This window comes from Rhododendron vialii, chromosome 7a (genome assembly GCF_030253575.1).
Source record: "Rhododendron vialii isolate Sample 1 chromosome 7a, ASM3025357v1".
In the NCBI taxonomy this organism is placed as follows: domain Eukaryota; kingdom Viridiplantae; phylum Streptophyta; class Magnoliopsida; order Ericales; family Ericaceae; genus Rhododendron; species Rhododendron vialii.
In genome coordinates this window covers 37,369,682-37,393,450 of record NC_080563.1, presented here as the reverse complement: position 1 = coordinate 37,393,450, position 23,769 = coordinate 37,369,682, and the positions used below count along the sequence as shown (strand labels likewise).

The following is a 23,769-nucleotide window of genomic DNA, read 5'->3' as shown; positions in this document are numbered from 1 at the left end:
AGAGCGTTCCCGATATACTTCATTGGCTTGTGTTTACGGTTGGGGCCTTTTTTAGGTGAGTGGTAGGGGGTGGAGGGTATTTCTATGGCCCCCTATGTTCATCCATCTGGTGGATATGAATGCATCTGCCTATATAAGTGCGTTAGTATATGATATCCACTGAGAAGGGTGGTAGGAGCAAAATTACCTGCTGCAGACGTGTTCTTGAGAATCAATGCTTCATCAAACATATAAGAAGGAAGAACGCAGTGAGACGTAAATAGGTCTTGTACATTGTAACATTAGCTTGATACATTTGTAGTGTTTCTCATCTAGTTATTAGACAAGGTTTCAATCATTTGTAGCTATGATACTAGTTTTCGGCATGACTTGAGCGTTAGTTTTTGCTGTTTCTCATGAGGAAGTTCTGCATGGAAAAGGGTTGTCCAAGTGGTTCTTGGGTTGAGTGTGTGCTACCTGGAAAACTGGTATTTTGAGTTGCGTCACTTACTCAAGTGTCACCTAAATTGATAGATAGATGTTGCACGCAGAGAGAGTTTACCGATGATTCTCTTGCAGATTTTGTAGTTGTTGCCTCAGCATTGCTGCCTCCCTTTGCCAAAACTATCATCAAGAATACAAAGTGATTTACTACTATGCTTAGATACTTCATATCGGTGTAGCTTAATCGAAACAATGTCCTATAAGTTCTCCCTGTCAAATAGCAATGCAGAACTTTCTTGAAGATTTAACTAGAAGCATATAAAGACATGACCTTTCACAAGAATGTGGGTGACTTAACTGTCATGACCAAAGATGGGTATATAATTGAGGTGGAAGTTCCTGTTCTAAATCTAAACAAAATTTTGGAAATCTATTAGATGGCTTTGTAATGAAAGGATAACATTCCTGAAATATGCCTTCTGGATTACGCAGGGAAAGTTTAAAGGCTAACCTTGACCTCAGAACTTGAGTTAGCCAATTGGTGATGTTCCTCCTTGGATTTGTTGTACCGCTCAATTATTGACTTCATGCTGTTGAAAGTAGCACATAATTGTGTCAGTGTGTCATGTAGTATGTGAGGATCTCATTTTAAAAGTGGAAGACATAGTGTCATGCATCAGTCCAGGAAGAACAAGCATGGAGTATGATATATATGGTCAAATACATGTTTTACCACTCAAACATATGAACCCTATGTTTGAAATATTCTTCCACAAAAACTCCACAACTTTACCTTTGAGGGGAATTTAGTCTCTCTAAGAACTGTACCTTAAGGACCAACTCCAGTAGTTTTTTTTTTGGATAGAAACCATATATGGAAATGTATAAGAATCGAATAAGAACTGGTAGGCCCTTCTTAGTCACTGTTAATTATAGGAAGCAAGTTTGAGTGTTCAACATAAATTGTTAGAGATCAGGTCTCTAGATAACTTAGCCTTTTGAGCCTCATTAATGTAGCACCGACATGGACACGTGACTAGACACCGACACACTCTAGCACGCAATTTCCAAGAAATGGAGGACATGGCATGTTGGGACACATTAAAAGGATATTTAGTATTTCCAACATGTACTAGATTGAAATAACAACCGTTGTCAAATAATTGGCAATAGTAGTTATTATAAACACCATTAGCCATTCTCACATTTCATTACATCACTCATGTAACTGTTCACAAAAAAATAGTGTTTCATCAAGAAACTGGGGCTACCTCGATGGGAAAGATCCTTGTTTCTCACTAGGAGGTCAAGGATTTGAATTTTTTTTATAGACAAGATCTCCATTCCCTAGGATCAGCCTACAATGTCCCCAAAAAACTCTGCATAATTCATCAACCATCATCTATCACACAGAAAGAAGACTTTCTCTAGGCTTTAAGTATAGCCTACTAGTTTGTTTGACACCCGTGATGTGTCCCATGAGTGTCCTAGCGGGTCTCGAGGGTGTTCTAGCGCGTTCTTAAAGAGTCACACTGAACAAGATTTGAAAAATAATCAGACCCCTTTGATACTGACTCTCAGACAGATGTTCAGCTAAATGTTTCTATCCCACCAGTACATCACGTCCAAGAAGATATATGTGCATTGTAGAACCTCATTTAGGCTGGACTACCATGGGTAGGCTAGACTAGCATGCGATAATATAAGAGCTTCAGTTGTCCTTCAACATATTTTATAACGTTCTTGCTTATACGTTGTGTGCTACACATTTATTAACTGCATAGTGTCACTTGTAGTATGGATATCTTAAGACAGACAAATTTAACTAGTCTATAATTTGTCGCATATTCTCAATTTTGAAGGTTTATTACTATTACATTCTTTCGTGCACTGCTTAATAGATGGCGGTGGTTGCTTTTGGTTTAATTTGTACGAAGATTGATTTGATTTCATATAGGATAAATTGTTATTCAAACTGCCAAAATGTGGATCATCGTGAGAGGATTATGTCCTAATGAAGACCCTGTTAAGAAGTAGAAGTTAGAATTAACTGCATCTAATAGCACCTCGAATGGTAAATAACTGTCGTTCTAAATATAGTTATGGCTATTGGAAGCAAGGCATCTTTCCATTATGTGTTAAATGCCGAAAGCTGGTAAAGCTTTTGATACTGCTGGAGAAGAATATACATTCAGTGCATAGAACAAAAGAATATTAGTACCTCTTGATGGGAAAAAAATCCTATGGGTAGAACTGCATGGGACGTGGATGGATTAAACTTGGTGATTCTTTGTAGGAAGATGTAGAATTTCTCAAGCTACAACTCTGGCTACTAGCAAGTTTTGGACTTGGGAAGTTCAATAAGAAGATCTATTTCCATGCTACAAAAATGAGAAGTGAGGATTATGAGGTGCGCACAGAACTTCTTGTCCACCTTCATAAGTCCCAACTTAGATAAGCATGTATTAGTGCTTGGAGTGATGGAATCATGGGTGTTGAAAGTGTAGCAGTTGTAAAAGACACATACTCCTCCTAAATTGAAGTACCTAGAAAGTTTAGCTGGGACACCATTGGTTTAAATCAATACTTGACCTTGGATTTTGTCATTTGAATCGTGGATGAAGACACTTCTCTTATGCTAAATGTGTTTGTCCAAGGTTAATGGAGGAATTTCTATCCCTTGTTCTCTAGGCTTTATATGATTTCCTTTCATGCTTTTATCTGCTTTTATTCCTTTTGATAATCTATTAATCTCTAGTTCAATATCTACGTATTCATTTTTCCTTCTCATTTGTCTTTTGGTTGATTCACTGTTGAAATAGAAGATACTTATGGAGCATGTTTCTGATGATGCTGTATCTTAGCCGGGTTCCGTGCTAAATCAGTACCATAGGTTTTCTGCGCTTCTGGGTTATTGTAATGACTAGAATCTTATTGTGATTTTATAAGTTGCAGTTCTATGTCCCAACCCAACCGAGTTTTCTTCCAGAATTTTTCCTGCTGTTTAATCATATTGGTCCATTTTGATAATCTATTAAAGGAATTTTTCCTGCTGTTTAATCATATTGGTCCATTTTTCCTGCTGTTTGATCACATTGTGCTCTATCGACAGGTATAGGGGATTTCGCCAACCAAAAAATTTGCAACATGTTGCAAGGCACTGCTCCCAAGGTCTGTCCCTTTATCTTTCCACATCCTTATTGAAAACACAGGTTACTGGCTTTATCACATGCACGTTTTGGTTTTTTTTTTCTCAGCTCTCTCCTTTGTAAGTCCTACCCAAAGTTGGGAACTAAAACTAGGTATTCCATTTGATGATTTGGGCAATTTGGGAGTATGGGTGAACTCAATCTTCTTGCTACATGTAGAAAATACTGGAATGGCTTTACAATTGGCCAAACGTCGTGAGTCGTGACTCTTGGATTACTTGATGGCATTAAACATACGTAAAAGAAGTTGGTCTTCCTCATTGCTAATTAGGCATTCCCTCTGATAGGACTCTTGGATTACTTGATGGCATTAAACATGCATAAAAGAAGTTGGTCTTCCTCATTGCTAATTAGGCCTCTGATAGGTTAATCTGTTTTAAGCTTTGGCCAGTGATCCCATTCCTGTTCACTTCGGTTTTTGTAGTGGTCTAATGTCCTGAGAAACTCTAATACTATGTTTCCCGCAGTGACCTTTCACAGCAGTTCTGTGAGTTTGATTAAACGTTTTCAAACTCAGCAAGATATCATTTCCGTTTTGAAACCGAACAAGAAGTTTTGGAAGCCTACTAATATGCAAAAAAATTGGCAGGCTTACAATCCTCGCACATCGTTTCATCCGTAGATCCACATTCAAATAGATTACCAGTAAAACGACTAATAATGCTCTAAAACTAAAATTAGTTTGTAAGACAAATTAAATATGTCCAACAAAGCCAGAACATCTGTGACATCAGGATTTTGTATACCATTATTACCTGTATATGTAACTGGCTATCAACATCCCAACATCCTACTACAAGCGGTCATACTATTCCTAAGTGAAAAATCATGCTGCAGAAAGTTTTTCACTTGTACAGAGTACACCTCACATAGGTCCCTGCTCCAATGAGGAATTACCTACAATACCGTTATCTGACACATATAGATACATGTACGTCTCCGTATTTCACTCTAATTGTAAAGAAATATACCAGAATTATGGTAAGCACTGAACGTAACTAGTCAAGACAACTAGTTAACAAAGCTTTAGTTAATTGTCTATGGAAAAATTTATGGAGATTTCACCACTAAATGACCGACCTCAAATACTGCATAACTACCTAAGAAGCACATACATGTCTAATGACCACTTGTCGGACACGAACATACACAGCACCACAGTTGTCAAAGGAGCGAAAACGTGCGTGCCTGGACCTTGTAAAGGAAATATACCAGAATTATGGTAAGCACTGAACGTAACTAGTTAACAAAGCTTCAGTTAATTGTCTATGGAAAAATTTATGGAGATTTCACCACTAAATGACCTCAAATACCGCATAACTACCTAAGAAGCACATACATGTCTAATGACCACTTGTCGGACACAAACATACACAGCACCACAGTTGTCAAAGCAGCGAAAACGTGCGCCCCTCGACCACAAGCGCATCAAGGCTCCAAGTATGCGCCTTGACTAGGGCTAGGCCAGGCGAGTTCGAAAAAGCCTACGAAAGGCTCACCTAACGTGTGCCTGAAGGAGAGGCGCAAAGGCGAAGAAACACAGCCCTTTTTGGAGTTGTATTGGATCTAATCTCAGCTGTTGGTGAGCAGGAAAAGAAAAAGGAAAGGATTCAAATATTTGCAAACACATCAATTTTATACCTCTATTGAGTAACGTGTGCCTGAAGGAGAGGCGCAAAGGCGAAGAAACACAGCCCTTTTTGGAGTTGTATTGGATCTAATCTCAGCTGTTGGTGAGCAGGAAAAGAAAAAGGAAAGGATTCAAATATTTGCAAACACATCAATTTTATACCTCTATTGAGTACCGACATAGCATTGGATTGAGACAAACAAAACCCTAGCCATCACTTTTGGACTTCAATTCAATGTAATGCTATGTGTTCTTATTGTGTCGTCTTGATTTTCTTCGTTTGTTTTCTTGTTTCTTAATTTTTTTCTCTATGTTCTTTTTTGGAAGTAGTAGAATTATCACTTGCTTTAGTTTTATTTCAAATGTTGGATGCTTGTCTTTTGTTGATTTTGACGTTTTAATTCTTCTTTTTGCAAGAAGTGTTGACTATTTGACATTCATTGAATGTTTTTATGGATCTTTTCGATGTTTTTTTATTGGCTCACCAAAAGACACCTCGCTTAAAAGGCATGCGCCTTTCCTTGCAACTCGCGCCTAGACCCCTACACAACTTTGCACCTCGGTGCGCCTCTCGCTCATGGCTCGGCTCGTTAAGGCTTGTTTGGTAATCAAGCCGAGCTCGAGCTCGAGTTTGTTTACTATACGATCTGAGCTCAACACTTAAAAGCTCGGCTCTGCTCGCAAAAGCTCGGCTCGTTATATGCTTGGCTCTTTTAAAGAGGCTTGTTAAGTAAATTAGCCTGGCTCCGCTCGTTAACGGTTTGGCTCATTTACAAACGAGCTAGAGCACAATGAAGCTTGGCTCGGCTCGTTTGCATTGCTACCTCTCGCCCTTAAATACTATGTACAACACTCTCTAGACACTTGTTAGACATGCTTCGATACGTCTCTAATTTTTATTATAGTTTTGACTCGGAACATTTTGTGCATTCAAGGACACGTTTGGGATGCTCTTAGTGATGAATAGCTTGAAAGTTGGTGGTTACGTTTCCTATAGGCTTAAGTTTTTTGGGACAACTTGTTACATAGCATGTAAGTGTCATCATTTAGCCTGAAGGCCCGCAGCCCGCTCGAAGGCCGCCCGGCCCATCGGGCTTTTATCAGGCCCGAGCCCGTAGTTTGTAATGGGCAGGCTTGGGCCTATGAATTTTTACTCGGCCCGCCCATAGGCCTAGCCCGTGAGCCCGTCCGTGGTACCCACCTAATAGCCCGCCCATTAGCCCGAAATTCCACAAAATCCTTTCTTTTTTCCCTTGCCCAAGGAAATTTAAGCCCGCCCAGTGGCCCGCCAACCCGTCAATTGGGCTAGCCCGTGGGCTGGGCCTAGGCTTCAATTTATGGTAGGCAGCCCAGCCCACCCGGTCCGCAAAAAGGAAAAAGCCCGGTCGGCCTGACCCGTGGGCGGGCTTGGGTAGTGACTTGGCGGGTTGGGCTAGCCCGGCCCGATGATGACCCTTAATACCATGGTATCACAGCACAGGTTAAAAGAGGTCATGGGTTGAAGTCTCTTTGTTTGCATTTGTTCCTCGGTAGCATTTTGCTTTTGTCCTTTGTACTATGCTTTAGTTTATCAATAGAGTACAAAGAGTGTTGAGTGTTGAATAGTTTGATATACATTGTTGGGCCCCATTAACTATTGGGACAGCCGGTACCTTAACACTCAAGAACATGTTAAGGACATACTAATAGGTTAAAATGCGACTTTTAAAATTTGTTTCACGGTAATTTTTAGAGAAACTTATAGTGTCTATGTCTGTGATATTCCTGATCATAGTTGTCAAAATTGTACGATTCACGATTCGATTCACGCAAAAACGATACGAATCCATAGGTGAATCAAGATTTATGTAGAATTGATGGCGAATCGTATGATTCACGATTCGATTCACAATTCACCCAAAAACGATACGAATCTCTAGGACCTTGTTCGTTTTGGTAATTTGGATTTGGATTTGTAGGTAATGACTGTAAAGAGAAATAGAGTAATGATTGAAAATAGGGGTAATGATTGGAGAGAGATAGAGAAAAAAATGAGAGTAATGATTGGAGACAAATAAGATAATGATTAGAATACAAAATACAAAATACAAAATACAAAATCCAAAACCCTAAAACGAACAGGGTCTAGGTGAACCAAGGTTTATCACAATTGTTGCATATGAAACCACATTTGCAATTTTGCCTTAGTTTTTCTTTTAGGAAAGCAAGAATATAAGATAATATACTATTAAGTATGAAAACTCTTATTCCCATGCAAAATTTCGTTGGTATTGGTATTTATTATAAATTCTTGTATCCTCTAAATCATGACAAGGCTCAAAGCCTCGAACCAACCCACATATGTTGCCGTATAAGCTAATTTAGTTTCGTACCCATTAGGCTACAAACTCTATTGTGTTAAAGCTAAGCTTTCATTTTTGTAATGAATCCTTAACATCTATATGCACTTATCCATTTTACTACGGTATTTATTTTCCTATTATGTACAAGAGTCTTTCCTATTAGACCATGTGATCATCAATTAATAATAAAAAATGAACTTTACTATTAATTTAAGCTCATATACTTTAATTTTACAATGCATCTTTATATGTAGGTACGTAGGTATAATTTTCAATGTATTTTTTAAATTTGGACTGAATCGTTACGATTCACGACTCGATTCAATTCACGATTCGGAAAAAAGTCAATTTGATTCTTGATTCGATTCATGGTTTGACAACTATGCTCCTGATTGCCTTTAACCATTGTCCCATGGGGGACCGTTGTTAGCAGAACAATTGCCCCTATTGATTTGTATCTTTATAATGTAAATTGCGGTTAGCTGAACCATTGCCCCTGTTGATTTGAATCTTTATAATGCAAATCGCGTTTGTAGTTTTTATCTTACTTTGGTTGAAAACATGTTATTTAACTTTCATATGATTTTGTAAGATACATGTATAATACATAAGTATCTTCTTTATTCGACTTGTCTACAGCATGTATGTGTTCTAATCTTTGAAGGTGTTCTAATCTTTGAAGGAATGACGTGTATCCATGTTGTCCCCCTCTTCGGTTTCATGCTTCTTAGATAACGACTATCAAGTATGGCATACACATAAATTTGAACGTAAAGCATCTTGACTAGGGGACATTTAAAAAGAAAATTATGAAGTAATCATCTTTCACTTGGACTTTGTTCTGTTATGAGCTAACTTAGGGTTGTTTGAGCTTTGCTGAAAACTTATACGTATTGAACTATGTTCAAGTTTTGTGTTTATTGGCATACAATCTCAAATGGAGTCCCATCATAACTAAAATTCAAGTAGCTGGGTTTCTCAACATATTGTAGTGCATATAACCCATTGAACTGAGTTTGATCCAACCTAAAAGAACTAAATGTTCAACATATATTTGAGCTTCATTGTTTACATTTCAAGTTGATCTTAAACAAACTTTCAATTTATAAAGCTAGTTAGAGCTTGAGTAGAATGTCATAATAGCTTTCTTATGATAGAGATGAGTTCAAAAGTTTCTATGAAATCTGTGACTTGAACCTCCCCAATTTTTTTAACCATTATTACTCCCTAGGGAATGTAAGATTCTGATTGTGGAATGTAAGATTCTGAGTGGATGATCATAGTCCTTACTGTTCTGACAAGAACATTACTGTTCTGACAAGAACATGGATGCATTCCGGTTTTTTCCCCTTCACGTCTATCATAAGCAACCAGAAGATTTAACTACTCTCTCCATTCCTAAATGAGAGTCCCTCCTAGAAATTCCTACTTTTTTAGGGAACATGTCACATATGAGGGACACTTTTGAAATTTTATCAAATTTTTACTTCTTTTTTTATGCAATGGACAATTATTTTAGAACATCCCAAAATGGAATAAGGGGCTCTCAATTAGGAATGGAAGGAGTATATTTTTAGTGGCTCTCAATTAGGAAAGGATGGAGTATATTTTTAGTGCATCTTACAAAGGAGTATAGACGTGTAAAACGAAAAAACAACAAATGTTCTTTCTTTTATCAAATGATAACTTGAGTTTGTGAAAGCACCAATGGAAGAGAATTAGGTTTATAATTTGCAATCTTTAATTGCTAGGGCATTCATGATTACCGGTTGGATAATGCTAACAAGTTATACTCCTTCCGTCCCTTATTTAGAGTCTAGTATTCCATTTTGGGCTGTCCCTTAATAAATGTCTATTTTGTAAAGTTAGTGGATAAAAGTTGGTGCATTGTCTATTTTGTCCCTAAAAGTAGATTCCATTTTGAAAAGTTAGTGAGTAAAAGTGTAATAATGATGGGTAAATAGGGAAAGTGGAGAAAAAAGTTGACGTAAAAGGTATAATGATGATGTCTTTTTAATAAGTTGGAGTTACAAAGTAGGACACTTAAAAAGGGACGTGAGGGAGTAATTTTTACAGAGAGGTTGATAATCTATGCTTATAATAATATCTAGAATTGTTATATTTTCGCTTCTATTCCTAAAGTTGAAGGATATGCAATTGCACTTGCAACATGGCTAATAGAGAATGTGCAACTTCATACTTAGTTTCATAACGCCGCGGAACAAAGCCAAGAATTGGTATGAGTATTTTAAATTTAATAAAACGAAGGAAGTTTGGGATTATTTGAAATGATGTACCTTGAAGAAATTTTGCTTAAGCAACATGATGAGTCTACAAATGAAGAGTTTTTTGTTGATGGTGAGAAGGAAAGATACACTTATATTATCAAGGAAAGCTTCCTTATGCCAAAGCAAGGTAGTGGAAAGCTGTTATAAAGAACAGAGAGCCCATGACTTTGAGTTGAAGGTTGTTCTTAAGACTCGACTCTGAAGTTTTTCTTGGTGCAAGATGTTGGTTTGTTCTTATGGTGGTAGTCTCTGATCAAACTAGGCTCGAGAATGGTGTCTTGTCCTTCCATCACTAGAAGGTTTATAGTTCTTGATCTATTTCGAAAGTTTGTGAGATATATTACTCTAATGATTCTTGGTAGCCAAGAGTCATGTTAAGTGGTGCATATATGTTGAGGTGTTTTGTGGCCGAGGAAATGCAATTACGTACAAAGACCACCCAATTGCATTTCAACATCATTTTAGGCATGCTTTACATTTTACTTCAATTTACAAACAAGTTCTCCTTGGAGAAGTTTAGTTGAAGCCTATTGTAGTTATGGCATTGCATTTCATGGAGTAAGGATGGATTTTGTCTATAGGTAGTCGTTAATATAGTCATTTTGTGATCACAACAATGTGTTCTTGTTAGTTGTTTGAGTGTCATCGAATTACCTTAGGCCGGTTGTGTTAGGTGCGTTGGTGGATGAAGTGTATTCCTTTATAGTTTCTTATCATAGTCCATCTCCATGACCTTTTTCTTCTGGGTTAGAGTTGGTTGATGCTGACTTTTTACCTGAATTCTCATTCCTTCTTCCTTATTTTCTCACAACTTGGTATCATAGAGGTGACCCACCGCTGCCTATGTCCACCACCCCACTCATTGCCCACTGCCGCCTACCACGAGTGCTCCATTAACACCGATTAACCCCCATTCGGACCTTCCAATTAAATCGAACCCTAGTTCGTTGTTAGCGTCTAGTTCGAGCCTCGAATTCAATTGATAGTAGCCCTCATTGCTCAGCATCCAGTTTGAAACTCTAGTTTGTTTGAACCCTGGTCTTCATTGCCCGTCCTATCTAGTAAACAAAGTCATCTGCTTAGTCACCACTTTTATCAAGCCCTAGCCTCTAGTTCTCTTGCACCTCTATTCGGCAGTAGTATGCTTCGTTAATTTAGGACTTGTTCCCTTTTGTTGGCAATTGATCTTCAATTGCCTTGGTTGGGCTTGCTTTGTGCATTGCATTGTACTATATTGCCTGAACAATGCAGATCTTCCTATGCTCTCTTTAGTTGTTGACGGTGTTTGATGCATGTGCTGTTTTTTTTGGGTAAATTGATGCATGTGTTGTTGATAATGGGTTAGTTATTACTTGATTGTTTCTCCCTGTTGGTTACTTAAATGACAAAATGTAGCCCTGAGCTAAAGTTGTTAAGGTTGGCTTTATGAGCAAGAAGCAACATACTTCTTTCATTTGATGTTCGTCCTAAGGAATATGATTCCCAATATGCTGATTCTAAGCCTAAGAATGCTCAAGTTATACCTTAGTATTCTTCCCTGTTGGTAAACTCATGTGCATCAGCTATTAAGGTGGATCCTGTTTCTAATTTTGTTCCAGCTGTTAGCTCCGCTGGGGTGATGAAGACTTCTAGGGTGGTGAAATCTCCAAAGGCACCTAGCTCTCCAAAGCTTGGTAGTTCTTCTGAGGTGATTGTAGGCATGTAAATGATAAAGTGATGGCAAATTCTGGAGAAAGGTCAAGTTCGAATAGGGCTACTAGTTATCCACAAGCTGATAGTTCTGATGCTATTAGCCCGGCTAAAGGCAAGATTCTTCTTTCCTCATCTAGGCTTCATATTTGTGATGATGCTGTTATTGACACAATTGTCAAGCAAGCAATATGATACTGGTCCTAGTTTGCTGGTGAATACTAATTCTGGTAAATGTCCATTGGTTTGTTAATATTATGGGTTTATTTGTAATTAGGTTATTAGTCGTTCTATTGTGTAACTAGTTCATTCTCTAGGACCATAGAGTAATTAGTCTAGTGTGTTGTATAACTATCTCACGTTGTAATCAGTTTATTCTAAGAGAACATAACCCTAGTTTCTGGGTTCCCAATTCTATCTCCAGTTTACATGGTATCAGAGCACACGATCTAGTGACTAAGTCGTCGCTCACCTCTTTGAGTCTTGTGGGCAATCAACGAACGGATCTGTTCTCGTTGAGTCTTTCCGATGGTTTCTGATGTTATATTTGAAGACCCAGTAGAGTTGTGACCTTCGACGAACTCAGGTCTAGAGTTCCGATCATTTTTCGACGTCACCCATACTCGCCGGAGACTCGCCGGCTGTTTTCGACGTCATCTGGCCTTGCCAGAGACTCATCGACAATTTCCCCGCGTCATCCTTGCTCCTGCTTCACTTTTCGACCAGTTCCGATATCAACCCAGTCGATCCCGACCAGTTCCGACGCCGTACAGCCACTGTTTGTCTTTTTCCGACGTCGCTCCACACTCGTTTTCCTCCAGGTCAGGTATGTTTGCTCTGGTTTGGACTAGGTTGCCTTCGCCCGACATCACCTGACCACGTCGACCATCGCCGGACACTACCCAGTCTCCGACGAGTCCTTTTCTGATTCCGATGAGTCTGTTTCCGCCGTCGTTGTTGCTGACTTGACTTCAGTGAGTCCTTTTTTGACATCAGTTGTGCTGACCCATATCTCTTTCAACCATTCCAGCACCCAACAGTGCTTTTTTTGATTCAGCCACAACCCAGCCTGTTTCAGAGCTCGTTTTGCTGTTCCAAACTGTTTCTGCAGTCAAAACAGTTGGTGAGACTTCAATCTGATTTTGGGTGTTTGAATCTGTGTTTTTAGGTTGGATTTCACTTGGGTTACGCTTGTTTGTTGTTGATTTGATCTGGTATTGCATATTTGGAATTGCTATTCTTCTATTGAAATGTCGGAAGATAAACAAAAGGCTTCCACTGGACACTTTTCTCAAGGGGAGATGTAAGCTCTCAGGTGCCTAATAGCTCGGGCTGATTCTCCATCTACTATACCTTCCGCTTCCACCTATTTTGCTCACACAAGTATCCTACTGCCTCTCCTGCTATTCCTTGGATTATAGATTCGGGTGCTTCAGACCATATGATAGGTTGTTCCTTTGTGTTTGATTTTTGCTCTACTTGTTCTGGTAAGGATAAGGTCAAAATAGCATATGGAACTTTTTCTGCAATTTCAGGAAAAGGTTCTGTTCGATTATCTCCCTCTATTTCCCTCTCTTCAGTTCAATATATTCCAAACTTTGTCTCTAACCTTTTGTCTGTTAGTAGTCTTGCTCGTTTCGCAAATTGTTCTGTGACCTTTTTTCCTACTCATTGTGTTTTTCAGAAACTGGTTACAGGGAAGGTGATTGGCAGTGGTAAAGCACATGGTGACCTCTATTTTTTGGAGTCTGCAGTTCCTCCATCTCATTCACCCATGTCATGTGCAGTTCCTCCCTCTTATTCACCCACGTCATGTGGTCAAGCTCAGCAAACAGATACGAGTTCAGCTCTTTGTATGTTACATTAGTGGCACCGTAAATTGGGTCATCCCTCTTTTGGGATTTTAGAGAAAAAAAATTCTCATTTAATTAAGCATTATTCTCGGAGTCATTTTTTTGTGAACCCTGTGAGCTTAGAAACATAAACGTTCTTTTTATGCACCTATTAATAAACGGAGTGCTTCCCCTTTATGGTTATTCATTCTAATGTTTTGGGGTCTTTCCCCTGTTACCTCTCTTAAGGGTTATCGGTGGTTTGTCACTTTTATTGACTATTATTCTTGTGTTACTTGGGTGTATTTACTCTAGTCAAAAGGTGAAATTTTTTCTTGTTTTAAATCTTTTCATGCAATGGTGCACACCCAATTTGATGCGAATATCAAAATTCTCCATGGTGACAATGGCACCGAGTATATCGATACGAATTTTTGAACTTTTTTGAATGAAAATGGCATTCTTTTTCAGATGACTTGTGTTGACACTCCACAACAAAATAGAGTTGCTGAACGTAAAAATCGTCATCTTTCTGAGGTTGCTCACTCTCTTTTGTTCACCATAAATGTTTCCAAATATTTATGGGGATAAGTGATTTTGACTGCAACCTACCTTATCAATCGTATGTCATCCAGTGTTCTCCACTTCAAAACTCCGATTGAGTCTCCCTGGTAGTTTTCGCGTCACAATTCTTCCTTCGAGAGTTTTTGGTTGTGTGTGTTTTGTTCATGTCCCTCACCCCTATGGTGGGAAGTTAGGTCCTAAAGCCCATAAATGTGTTTTCATTGGGTACTCTCCTACTCAGAAGGGCTATAAGTGTTATAACCCTCACTCTAGGAAGTTTTTTGTCTTTATAGATGTCACATTTTGGGAAATAGTCTTTTTAATCTCCCTCCACTCCATCTCTTCAGGGGAGTATAGGCAATAAGAGATGAAAGAGAAAGAGATGTTTACGTTTTATCATCATGGTGAGGGGGAGAAGGAAAAATCTGGAAGGGAACCAGTATCTGCCGAAAGAGCAACACATGATATTGGTGATGACATCGAGCAACTACCACAACGGCTACAAAGGTATAATTTGAAGGCCTACACTAGAATTCGACGGAAAATGGAAGGTCCCCCTGTGTGAAGCCATTTTGTCAATTACAATCATCCGCTCCAGTTCTAGACCCCTCCACTGACTCATTTGATAATGAATCTTCTCCCATTGAACCTTCTGTTATTGATTCTAATAATCTTCCTATTGCTCTTCGAAAAGGAGTTAGGGCATGTACTCAACATCCCATCTCCCAATTTGTATCTTATGATCGTTTATCTCCTTCGTATCATGCCTTTGTTTCGTATCTTTCTTTTATATCTATTCCACAGAATTGGCAGGATGCACTCAGGGTACCTACGTGGAAATGAGCTATGGTAGAAGAGATGACAGCTTTGAAAAAGAATAACACTTGGGAGCTGGTATCATTTCCAAGAGGGGGAAGAGATCAGTGGGATGCAAGTGGGTTTTCACTGTTAAGAAGAATGCTGATGGTACAGTTGAGAGATACAATGCGAGACTTGTAGCTAAGGGTTTTACTCAAACCTATGGCATTGACTACGAGGAAACGTTTGCTCCAGTAGCAAAGATGAACACTGTGCGGGCTCTGATTTCGTGTGCTGCCAATTGGAATTGGCCTCTTCACCAGTTTAATGTGAAAAATGCATTCCAGCATGGTGAGTTAAAGGAGGAGGTGTTTATGGAAATACCATCGGGTTTTTCTTCCTCAGAAACTGTAGGAAAGGTGCGTAGAATGAAGAAAGCTCTTTATCAGTTGAAGCAATCACCTCGAGCATGGTTAGGCAGATTTTCAAAGGCTATATTGAGGTTTGGTTACAAACAGAGCCATGCAGATCATACTATGTTCATTAAAGGAAGTGCTGGTAAGATTGATGTCTTTATTGTTTATGTTGATGATATGATACTAACAGGCAATGATGTTGAATGAGATTCTCAATTTTAAGCTCAAGAATTTGAGATTAAGGATTTGGGACTACTAAGATATTTTCTTGGAATGGAAGTGGCAAGGTCTGATAGATGTATTTTTATCTCCCAACAGAAGTATATACTTGATCTTTTGGAAGAAACAGTTATGTTGGGTTGTAGACTTGCAGATTCTCCTATTGAGGCGAATCATCTTAGTGGAGATGTGGGGGACCGCACTGATAAGGAGAGATATCAGCGACTTGTGGGTCAACTGATATACTTAGCGCACACCCAACCGGATGTTACTTACGCAGTAGGTGTTAGTCAATTTATGCATGATCCTCGTACTCCACATATGGATGCAGTTTACCGTATCTTGAGGTATCTCAAGTCTGCTCCAGGGAGAGGAATTCTGTTTTCTAATTATGGTCACATGCGGTTGGAGGCATTCACTGATACCAATTGGGCTGGTTCTGTGGATGATAAACGCTTTACTTTCAGCTACTGTACTTTCCTTGGGGGAAATTTGATTACTTGGCGAAGTAAGAAGCAATCAGTGATTGCTAGGTCTAGTGCAGAAGCTGAGTATAGAGGTATGGCATATGGAGTTTGTGAGCTCTTATGGCTCCAAACAGTGCTACGAGAATCTCTGATAATGGTCCTATGAAACTCTACTGTGACAATAAAGCTACTATAAACATTTCTCATAATCCTGTTCAACACGACAGAACGAAGCATATAGAGATTGACAGGCACTTCATCAAGGAGAAGCTGAGCGAGGGTTTGATATGTATGCCTTTTGTGAGATCCGAAGATCAATTAGCTGATATATTCACGAAAGGACTTAGTCGTAAGAGTTTCCACCCTATTGTGTTCAAGTTGGGCTTGATTGATATCTTCGCACCAACTTGAGGGGGAGTGTTAGATTATGGGTTTATTTGTAATTAGGTTATTAGTCGTTTGATTGTGTAACTAGTTCATTCTCTAGGACCATAGTGTAATTAGTCTAATGTGTTGTATAACTATCTCACATTGTAATCAGTTTATTCTATGAGAACATAACCCTAGTTTCTGGGTTACCAATTCTATCTCCAGTTTACAGTTGGTTCTCCCCTTCCCTCTGGAAATGACTTGGAGGGTATTGGATTTGTTTCTAGCCCTTCTACTGGGGTTTGTAAGTCTTAGAATAAGTTCTCTCCTTTGGTAATTGAGGAGATCGAGGTTGTGGATGTTACTATCTCTGCTGGGGCAGTGGAACTTAAAGAAGGAATTGATCCTGAACAAAAGGGGGATGATCTATTTTCTGGGCTTAAGGCTAGCAGGGTTAAGGCTTGGTTTGGTTTGATTTGTAAAGCTAGCAAGGTTAAAATGAAAGGTAAGGGTGGTGGAAGGATTCCCAAGATTGTTAAATGACTAAAACAGGTTTTTGGAATGTAAGGGGCCTCAATAACCCCTTACAGCAAAAGGAAGTGGTTTCCTTAATCAGAGGTAATCGTCTCTCTCTGTTTGGTGTTGTTGAAGCTAAGATGAGGGCTTATAATATGGCTAGTTCTACAGCTGTTTGTTTTCCTGCTTATTGGTAGGTTTTTAATAATTTGGGTAACCACCTTGTGGCTAGAATTTTAGTTGGATGGGATCCTCAATTGCTTTCTATTAGCTTGGTTTTTAGTTCTCCTCAGATGATTGTTGTTGAAGTGGAGATTTTTGCTGAACAAAAAAGGTTTTTTGCTTCTGTAATCTATGGCATGAACCTAGCTAGGGATAGGAGGAGTTTGTGGTATGATTTGAGGTCTCTGTTTCTTGTTTTGAGCAGCTCTACGTGGGTCCTCATGGGTGACTTAAATGTTGTTCGATCCCTTTGGGAGAGGTTAGTGAGCTTGGATGCTGCTGCTGCCTTTGATTTTAATTCTTGTTTACGTGATACCAATATGCAGGACACCCTTTCAAGAGTCGTCTTGATAGGGTGTTAGTGAATGATGTTTGGCTGAATGACTTTAAAGATTCTGAGGCAATTGGTCATGCTCCTGGCCTCTCTAACCATTGTGCCTTCGTTTTAACTGTGGCTCGTGATAAAGTGAAGGCATGTCCTTTCGGGTTCTTCAATTGCCTTCGTTTTAACCGTACTGGCTTAAGAACCGATTTTCTTATTGGTACGTATCGGTACCGGACAGATACCGGGTATCGTTTTGGATTTAGTGCTACTATTATTAGATATAATTATAAATCAATAAATTTTTTCTTAAAAGAATCTAAAAAATTACACTCACTCCATTATTAAAAAAAATAACTAAAGCTCACTTTTTTCTGTAGGGACTCATCAGAATAAACGTTAACAAAAGGGGGTAATTTGGTCTTTTGGGCCCTCATCTTATAAACCTTCTCAAATCTCAACTACCCGAGCCGATTTTCATTCGATCTCCATTTCTTATTTGCTCAATTGCTGCGGTGTTTCCCACTTTTCCGGCGGGAAGGCGTGAGCGGAAAATCAAATGGCGTGTGCGATGTAAGCGCGAGGGTGCCAGGACTTGTCGTCGTCCAACGTATGAAAGCCGTGAGCGCCTCAATCTGACTTCGTATGTATTGCGATTGCATGTGACCCAAAGGGTGAGGCCACAAAAAGGTTTGTGGTTTTGTCACAACGAGCGTGGACTTAGAATTTCCCAACTGTGTGAGAAAAGGTAGAGAACATCGTAAAATAAAGATGAATTTTATTATGTCGAAATAATAAAGGTGGGTACAAGGAAAAGTAAACACTAGAATTACTTAACGAAGTAATTGAGTTCGGTACAAGAAAAGTAAAATAGGTGCTTTGCTAAGAAGACTTTGGTTTAAGCGCTGGGCATTGAGGTGTTGAACCCTTTCTTCTTCTTGAATTCTGCTATTTATAGGCAAGGTTCCACTCCAGCCGAACCAAAGAAATCAACTGCCAATTCTGAGATGCGCCAAGTGTCCCACGTTGCCCATGTACGGCGGTTTGTAGCAGTTTCTTCAAGATCATGGGCTCTTGTTGTCTTAACACAGCTTGAATGGATGAGTGGCTCCTGGAAATGGGCTGCTATTTTACCTCAACTTGCCAAGTCTCCATAACATTTTCCACTTTCAAATGAAATGGTCAACTACTTGTCAAGTGTCCATAATTCTTCCATGTAAATGTATCTCAATGGGAAAATTATTTGGTGCACTTAGCTTTACTTGGACTTTGGTTAATCGGGCCTTGCTTCAAAGCACAAAATTAATGTGGCCCATTAGCCTGAGAAATTCATAAATATCAGCCCAATTTAATTTACAATTAATTAAATGGCCATTCAGCGTTGGCCCAAGGTTTGGTGCCCCCCAAGTTCAAGTCCTTGGCCTCTTTGCCTCCCGAGTGTAGGGTTTTTGGAAGCTAAGGGCTGAAAGAAGCATGGAGACCTGGTGTGCTTGTTGGAAACTTGTTGAGACTCTTGACCCCCGAGTCCAATTCCTTGGCCTCCTTACCCCCCGAGTGCCAGGCTTTCAAAAGTTAAGGACTGAGAGAAGCATTAATGAAATGGCCATTCAGCGTTGGCTCAAGGTTTGGTGCCTCCCAAGTTCAAGTCCTTGGCCTCTTTGCCTCCCGAGTGTAGGGTTTTTGGAAGCTAAGGGCTGAGAGAAGCATGGAGACCTGGTGTGCTTGTTGGAAACTTGTTGAGACTCTTGCCCCCCGAGTCCAATTCCTTGGCCTCCTTACCCCCCGAGTGTAAGGCTTTCAGAAGTTAAGGACTGAGAGAAGCATGGAGGCCTAAAGTACTTGCTAGAAGCTTGCTTAGAGACATTCAGGCCTAAAGTTTGGCCTAAAGTGCTAAATTGTGATATTCGTGGTGGAATAGGAGTTGACTCCTTATCTTTGAGATTAGCCCTTAATTTTTCAATGACCTTGTTGGAGTCCTCAAGGGCTTTCTTAGAGTCCTCAACGGCCTTATTGGAGTTGATTACCCATTCTTCAATCTTACGCAAAGATGCATGCAAGGGATCTACGAACTCCTGTGAGAGTTCTTCGTCGGATGCAACGGTATAGGACTGAGTGCTCATATTTTCTTCAACTTGACCTCCAAAGGTCTAAGCAGAAGGATCATCAAGTCCACCATTTTGGAATTCATGCTGTTCAGGCAGGTTTGAATACATAATATGTGAATAGCCTTGTAACTTGGCATTAACGAAATGGTTTACCTCACGACGTAATTGTCGATCCTTATCTTCAAGCCTGTCAACTTCAGCTTCAAGCCTTCGAATTGCATCGTTGTAGTAGTTTTTTGCGTTGATATACCCATCCTCCATATGATTGAGTCGGAGCCTCTCTATGTTGAGACGGTAGATTTCATCTTCAAGCTCGTCGACTTTATCATCGCGCCAACGAATTTCTTCATTAAGACGACGAATTTCAGCATCCAATTCAACGTATTGAATTGACATGTGAATGAATCGGCGTGATACCCCTTGAAACGATTGGGGTCCCACTGGGCATGCCAAAATTGTTTCCCACTTTTTCCTCCGGGTATGCGTGAGGGGAAAATCAAATGGCGTGTGAGGTGTGAGCGCGGGTGTTCCAGGACTTGTCGTCGTCCAATGTATGAAAGGCGTGAGCGCCTCGATCTGACTTCGTATGTATTGCGATTGCATGTGACCCAAAGGGTGAGGCCACAAAGAGGTTCGTGGTTTTGCCACAACGAGCGTGGACTTGGAATTTCCCAACCGTGTGAGAAAAAGTAGAATCGTAAAATAAAGACGAACTTTATTATGTCGGAATAATATATAATAAAGTTGGGTTCAAGGAAAAGTATAAACTCAAACTACTTGATGAAGTAATTGACTTGGGTACAGGAAAAGTAAAATAAGTGCTTCGCTGGGAAGACTTTGGTTTAAGCGCTGGGCTTTGAGGTGTTGAACAATTTTTTCTTCTTGAATTCTACAATTTATAGACAAGGTTCCACTCCAGCCGAACCAAAGAAATCAACTGCCAATTCTGAGATGCGCCAAGTGTCCCACGTTGCCCATGTACGGGGGTTTGTAGCAGTTTCTTCAAGATCATAGGCTCTTGTTGTTTTAACACAACTTGAATGGATGAGTGGCTCCTGGAAATGGGCTGCTATTTTACCTCAACTTGCCAAGTGTCCATAACATTTTCCACTTTCAAATGAAATGGTCAACTGCTTGCCAAGTGTCCATAATTCTTCCACGTAAATTGATCTCAATGGGAAAATTATTTGGTGCACTAAGCTTTACTTGGACTTTGATTAATCGGGCCTTGCTCCAAAGCACAAAATTAATGTGGCCCATTAAGTTTTAGCCTAAGAAATTCATAAATAATGGCCCAATTTAATTAACAATTAATTAATTAAATGACCATCCACCGCTGGCCCAAAGTTTGGTGCCAAAAACGGGGTGTAAACATGTGGTTAGGGTCTCTCTCTCTAGTAGAACAAGTACAGCCAACACTCTCTCTGGTCTCAATCTAAAAGGACGGTGAAGACTTTCTTGAATTAGTGCAATCGACCGAAATCACTGAACCGAAAACCCAGTCGCAGTCACAATCAATGCAAAAACGGTACCGAACAAATTCGCCGGTACCTCCATCTCACCCAAGATTGGCCGGTATCTCCGGTACTCGCCGGTAAGTAGCGGTATTGGAGACGAGACGGCATTAGAGGTGCTAGGTACCGGTTTAACGTAGACCTGATACGTACAGGCCGGTACGGTATGGTTTTGATTACCTTGCCCGGAACCAAGCAGTTAGAGCTAATTCCATGGAGGAGCTGAGTGCTAAGCTCAAAAGGCTTAAGCCTGTTCTTAAAGCTTTTCATAAAGAGAATTATGGCAATATTGGGGGTAAAGTGGTGGCTGCTAGGGCTAATTTGTCAAAAATTCAGAGTTTGTACTTTATGTTTCCTTATGACCAGTTTCTGCTTGATCTTGAAAAAGATCTTGTCCAACAATTCTATGCTCTATGAAGGCAGAAATCAAGGGTGACATGGTTAGCTTTGGGTGATAAGAATACAAAGGTTTTTCATCAAAAAAATGAATGTTCATAGGATGAGATATACTATCTTTAGTCTAATTAATGATCAAGGTGTTTGGCTAGAGGGTTGGAGGATCCTCTTGCAATTGAAAATGAGATATTGTGGTACTATCAAAGACTTGTTAGGGGCTGAATTCAATCACGGAGACTCTATCACTAGAAATTCAAAACAAAGTTCCTTTTGTGTTAAAGGAAGGCCTGGTTGCAGCTGTCTCTGAGGCTGAGATTTGGAAAGCCTTAATTTCCATTCATAGGGATAAAGCTCCCGGTCCTAACGGGTATAATTCAGCTTTCTTCCAAGACAAGTGGTCTATAGTTAAAGAAGACAAGTGGTCTTTGCAATTGGTTTTATATGCCTAAGGGTTGGAACTCTACTACAGTGACTCTTGTCCCTTAGGTGGCTGCTCGTCAAACTATTAAAGATTATCGGCCAATAGCCTATTGTAATACTGTGTACAAGTGTATTACAAAGATCTTGGCTAGCTGGATTCAGTCTATCCTGCCCAAGATCATAGGCCTTTCTCAGTCTTCTTTTATCAAAGAGAGATCGATAATGGACAACATTTTGTTGAGGTGTCTTTTGAACTGTGTAGTGTCGCTAAATCCCATGTTGCTCACAAAACTTCACAAAAGGCCCATTCCTATACTCCTTCTCATTATATGTTCTAAGGCAATTGATTTGTTTCTCTGTCTGGTTTTCAACTTCAGCTTTTCACACCCTGAAGTGCACCCAAACTTTCCTCGAATAATCATCAAAAATCAAGCTTGCGTGATTTAACTCCTTTCAGCAGTTTCCTCTTATGCAACTCTAACATCCCACGCTCCCCCATATGTCCCAGCCACATATGCCTAAGCATGATATCATCGGTATCATCCGTTGTAGTGGCAGCTCCACCTACAATTGTACTCCCTACCAACTTGTAGATATTTCCAGAAACTTTGGAACACCACCATAGCACCCTTCGTTAACCTCATGATTCCACCTTCTGTTTTATACCCACAGCCATTTGAGTCTAAGGTTCCCAACGAAATCAAATTTTTCCTCAAATCTGGAACATGTCTCACATCATCCAAAGTTCTCACAATACCATCAAACATTCTGTTCTTAATTGTGCCTATTCTTATGAGTTTACATGATGCATCATTACCCATAAGAACATCACCACAATCCACTGAACTGTACGTGTTGAACCATTCCCTGTTGGGTGACGTGAAAAGAACATGATGAATCCAACATGTGATCTACACTTGCTGAGACCGAAAGCATACCACCATCGTTTGATTTCTGCTCCACAACATTCGCAGAAGGCGATGATCCATCTTTCTTCTCTTATACTTTTTCGTTCTTCTTCCAATCTGTTTCCTTTCTCCTCCTGCACGGACAGTCCTTCTTAGTGTGCCCCGGTTCATGGCATTTATAACATTTGAACACAAACTTGTCCTCAGACTTGTCCCTTAACTGCGAGTAGGATTTCCTCTAGTTCTAGGGTTTCTTTCCCCTAGAGTAAGATTGTTACGAGGGGTTTGAGAGAACCCGGTAGTGAACACAACAACATCAGACCCTGGTTTTCCTCGTCAAACTCCATGTCAATCTGTAGCAGATCACTCACAATCTGATTGAACAAGTTAATATGCTGAATCAGATCAGAACCCCCAAACATCCTCAGCCCAAATAGCTTCTGCTTCAGAAACAGTTTATTTGTCAACGACCTCTGACATGTACCTACTTTTCAGCCTAGCCCAAACCCCAGCCGGCGATTCTTCACCCAACACGTGATACATAACTTCGTCTGCAAGACACAGATGAATCATACTCACCGCCTTCATCTGAAGCTCTTCCCAATCATCATCGGTCAGCTTATCTGGTTTCTTGGACTTCCTGCTCAAAGCTCAAACCCTTTACCAAACCCTGTTGTACTAACAGATCCTTACCTTCTGTTGCCATAGTCCGAATTTCCCAGTTCCATCAAACTTTGTAACAAATGAACTACTCGCTGCCATCGTTCTGTGTGATTCAGCCGGCATTCTGATGCCACTTTGTAGGACCAAAACACACACACGCGATATGCGAGCGTAAGAAAACAGTAAAGAAATCAACACACAGAATTACGTGGTTCTCCAAAATCGAGTACTTCTACAGGAGCGAGAGAGCCGCTGCTGTTTTTTACTCCCTCCGTCCCAAATTCTTTGTCCGGTCCGCGAAACGGAGTGTTAAAAATAATATAATTTTTTCAAGAAAAAATTCAAACTTTTTTCACAAATTAAAAATACTCATTGATATCTAGTAAGTTGTTGAAAAACTTTTGATTTTTTCTTGCAAAAATTGTATTATTTTTAACACTCCATTTTGCGGACCGAA

General features: G+C 39.8%; 1 protein-coding gene and 1 long non-coding RNA gene across 15 annotated transcripts in view; one reads left to right on the top strand and one right to left on the bottom strand.

Moving 5' to 3' along the window:
- Positions 1-23,769, bottom strand: part of LOC131331981 (agamous-like MADS-box protein AGL21) — a 52,427-nt gene that overhangs the window by 2,576 nt on the left and 26,082 nt on the right. For 9 of the 13 annotated variants that reach the window (XR_009201564.1, XM_058365977.1, XM_058365981.1 and 6 more), the window contains exons 3-5: positions 935-1,013; positions 542-603; positions 188-217 (exon numbers count right to left, since the gene is read on the bottom strand). Coding sequence is in view for 12 of the 13 variants with exons in the window: in XM_058365977.1 (XP_058221960.1) it covers positions 188-217; positions 542-603; positions 935-1,013 (171 nt within the window). In the remaining variant the exon portion in view is untranslated. The remainder of the gene's footprint in view (positions 1-187; positions 218-541; positions 604-934; positions 1,014-23,769) is intronic. The other 4 variants (XM_058365982.1, XM_058365986.1, XM_058365987.1 and 1 more) reach the window with 1 other exon arrangement.
- The window catches only part of LOC131331986 (uncharacterized), a 42,684-nt gene that overhangs the window by 12,704 nt on the left and 6,211 nt on the right, over positions 1-23,769 (top strand). The window contains exons 5-7 of one of the 2 annotated variants that reach the window (XR_009201568.1): positions 559-622; positions 2,720-2,833; positions 3,536-3,594. This is a non-coding gene — a long non-coding RNA (uncharacterized LOC131331986). Of the gene's footprint in view, positions 1-558; positions 623-2,719; positions 2,834-3,535; positions 4,063-23,769 lie in introns of those variants that run through there. The other variant, XR_009201567.1, reaches the window with a different exon arrangement.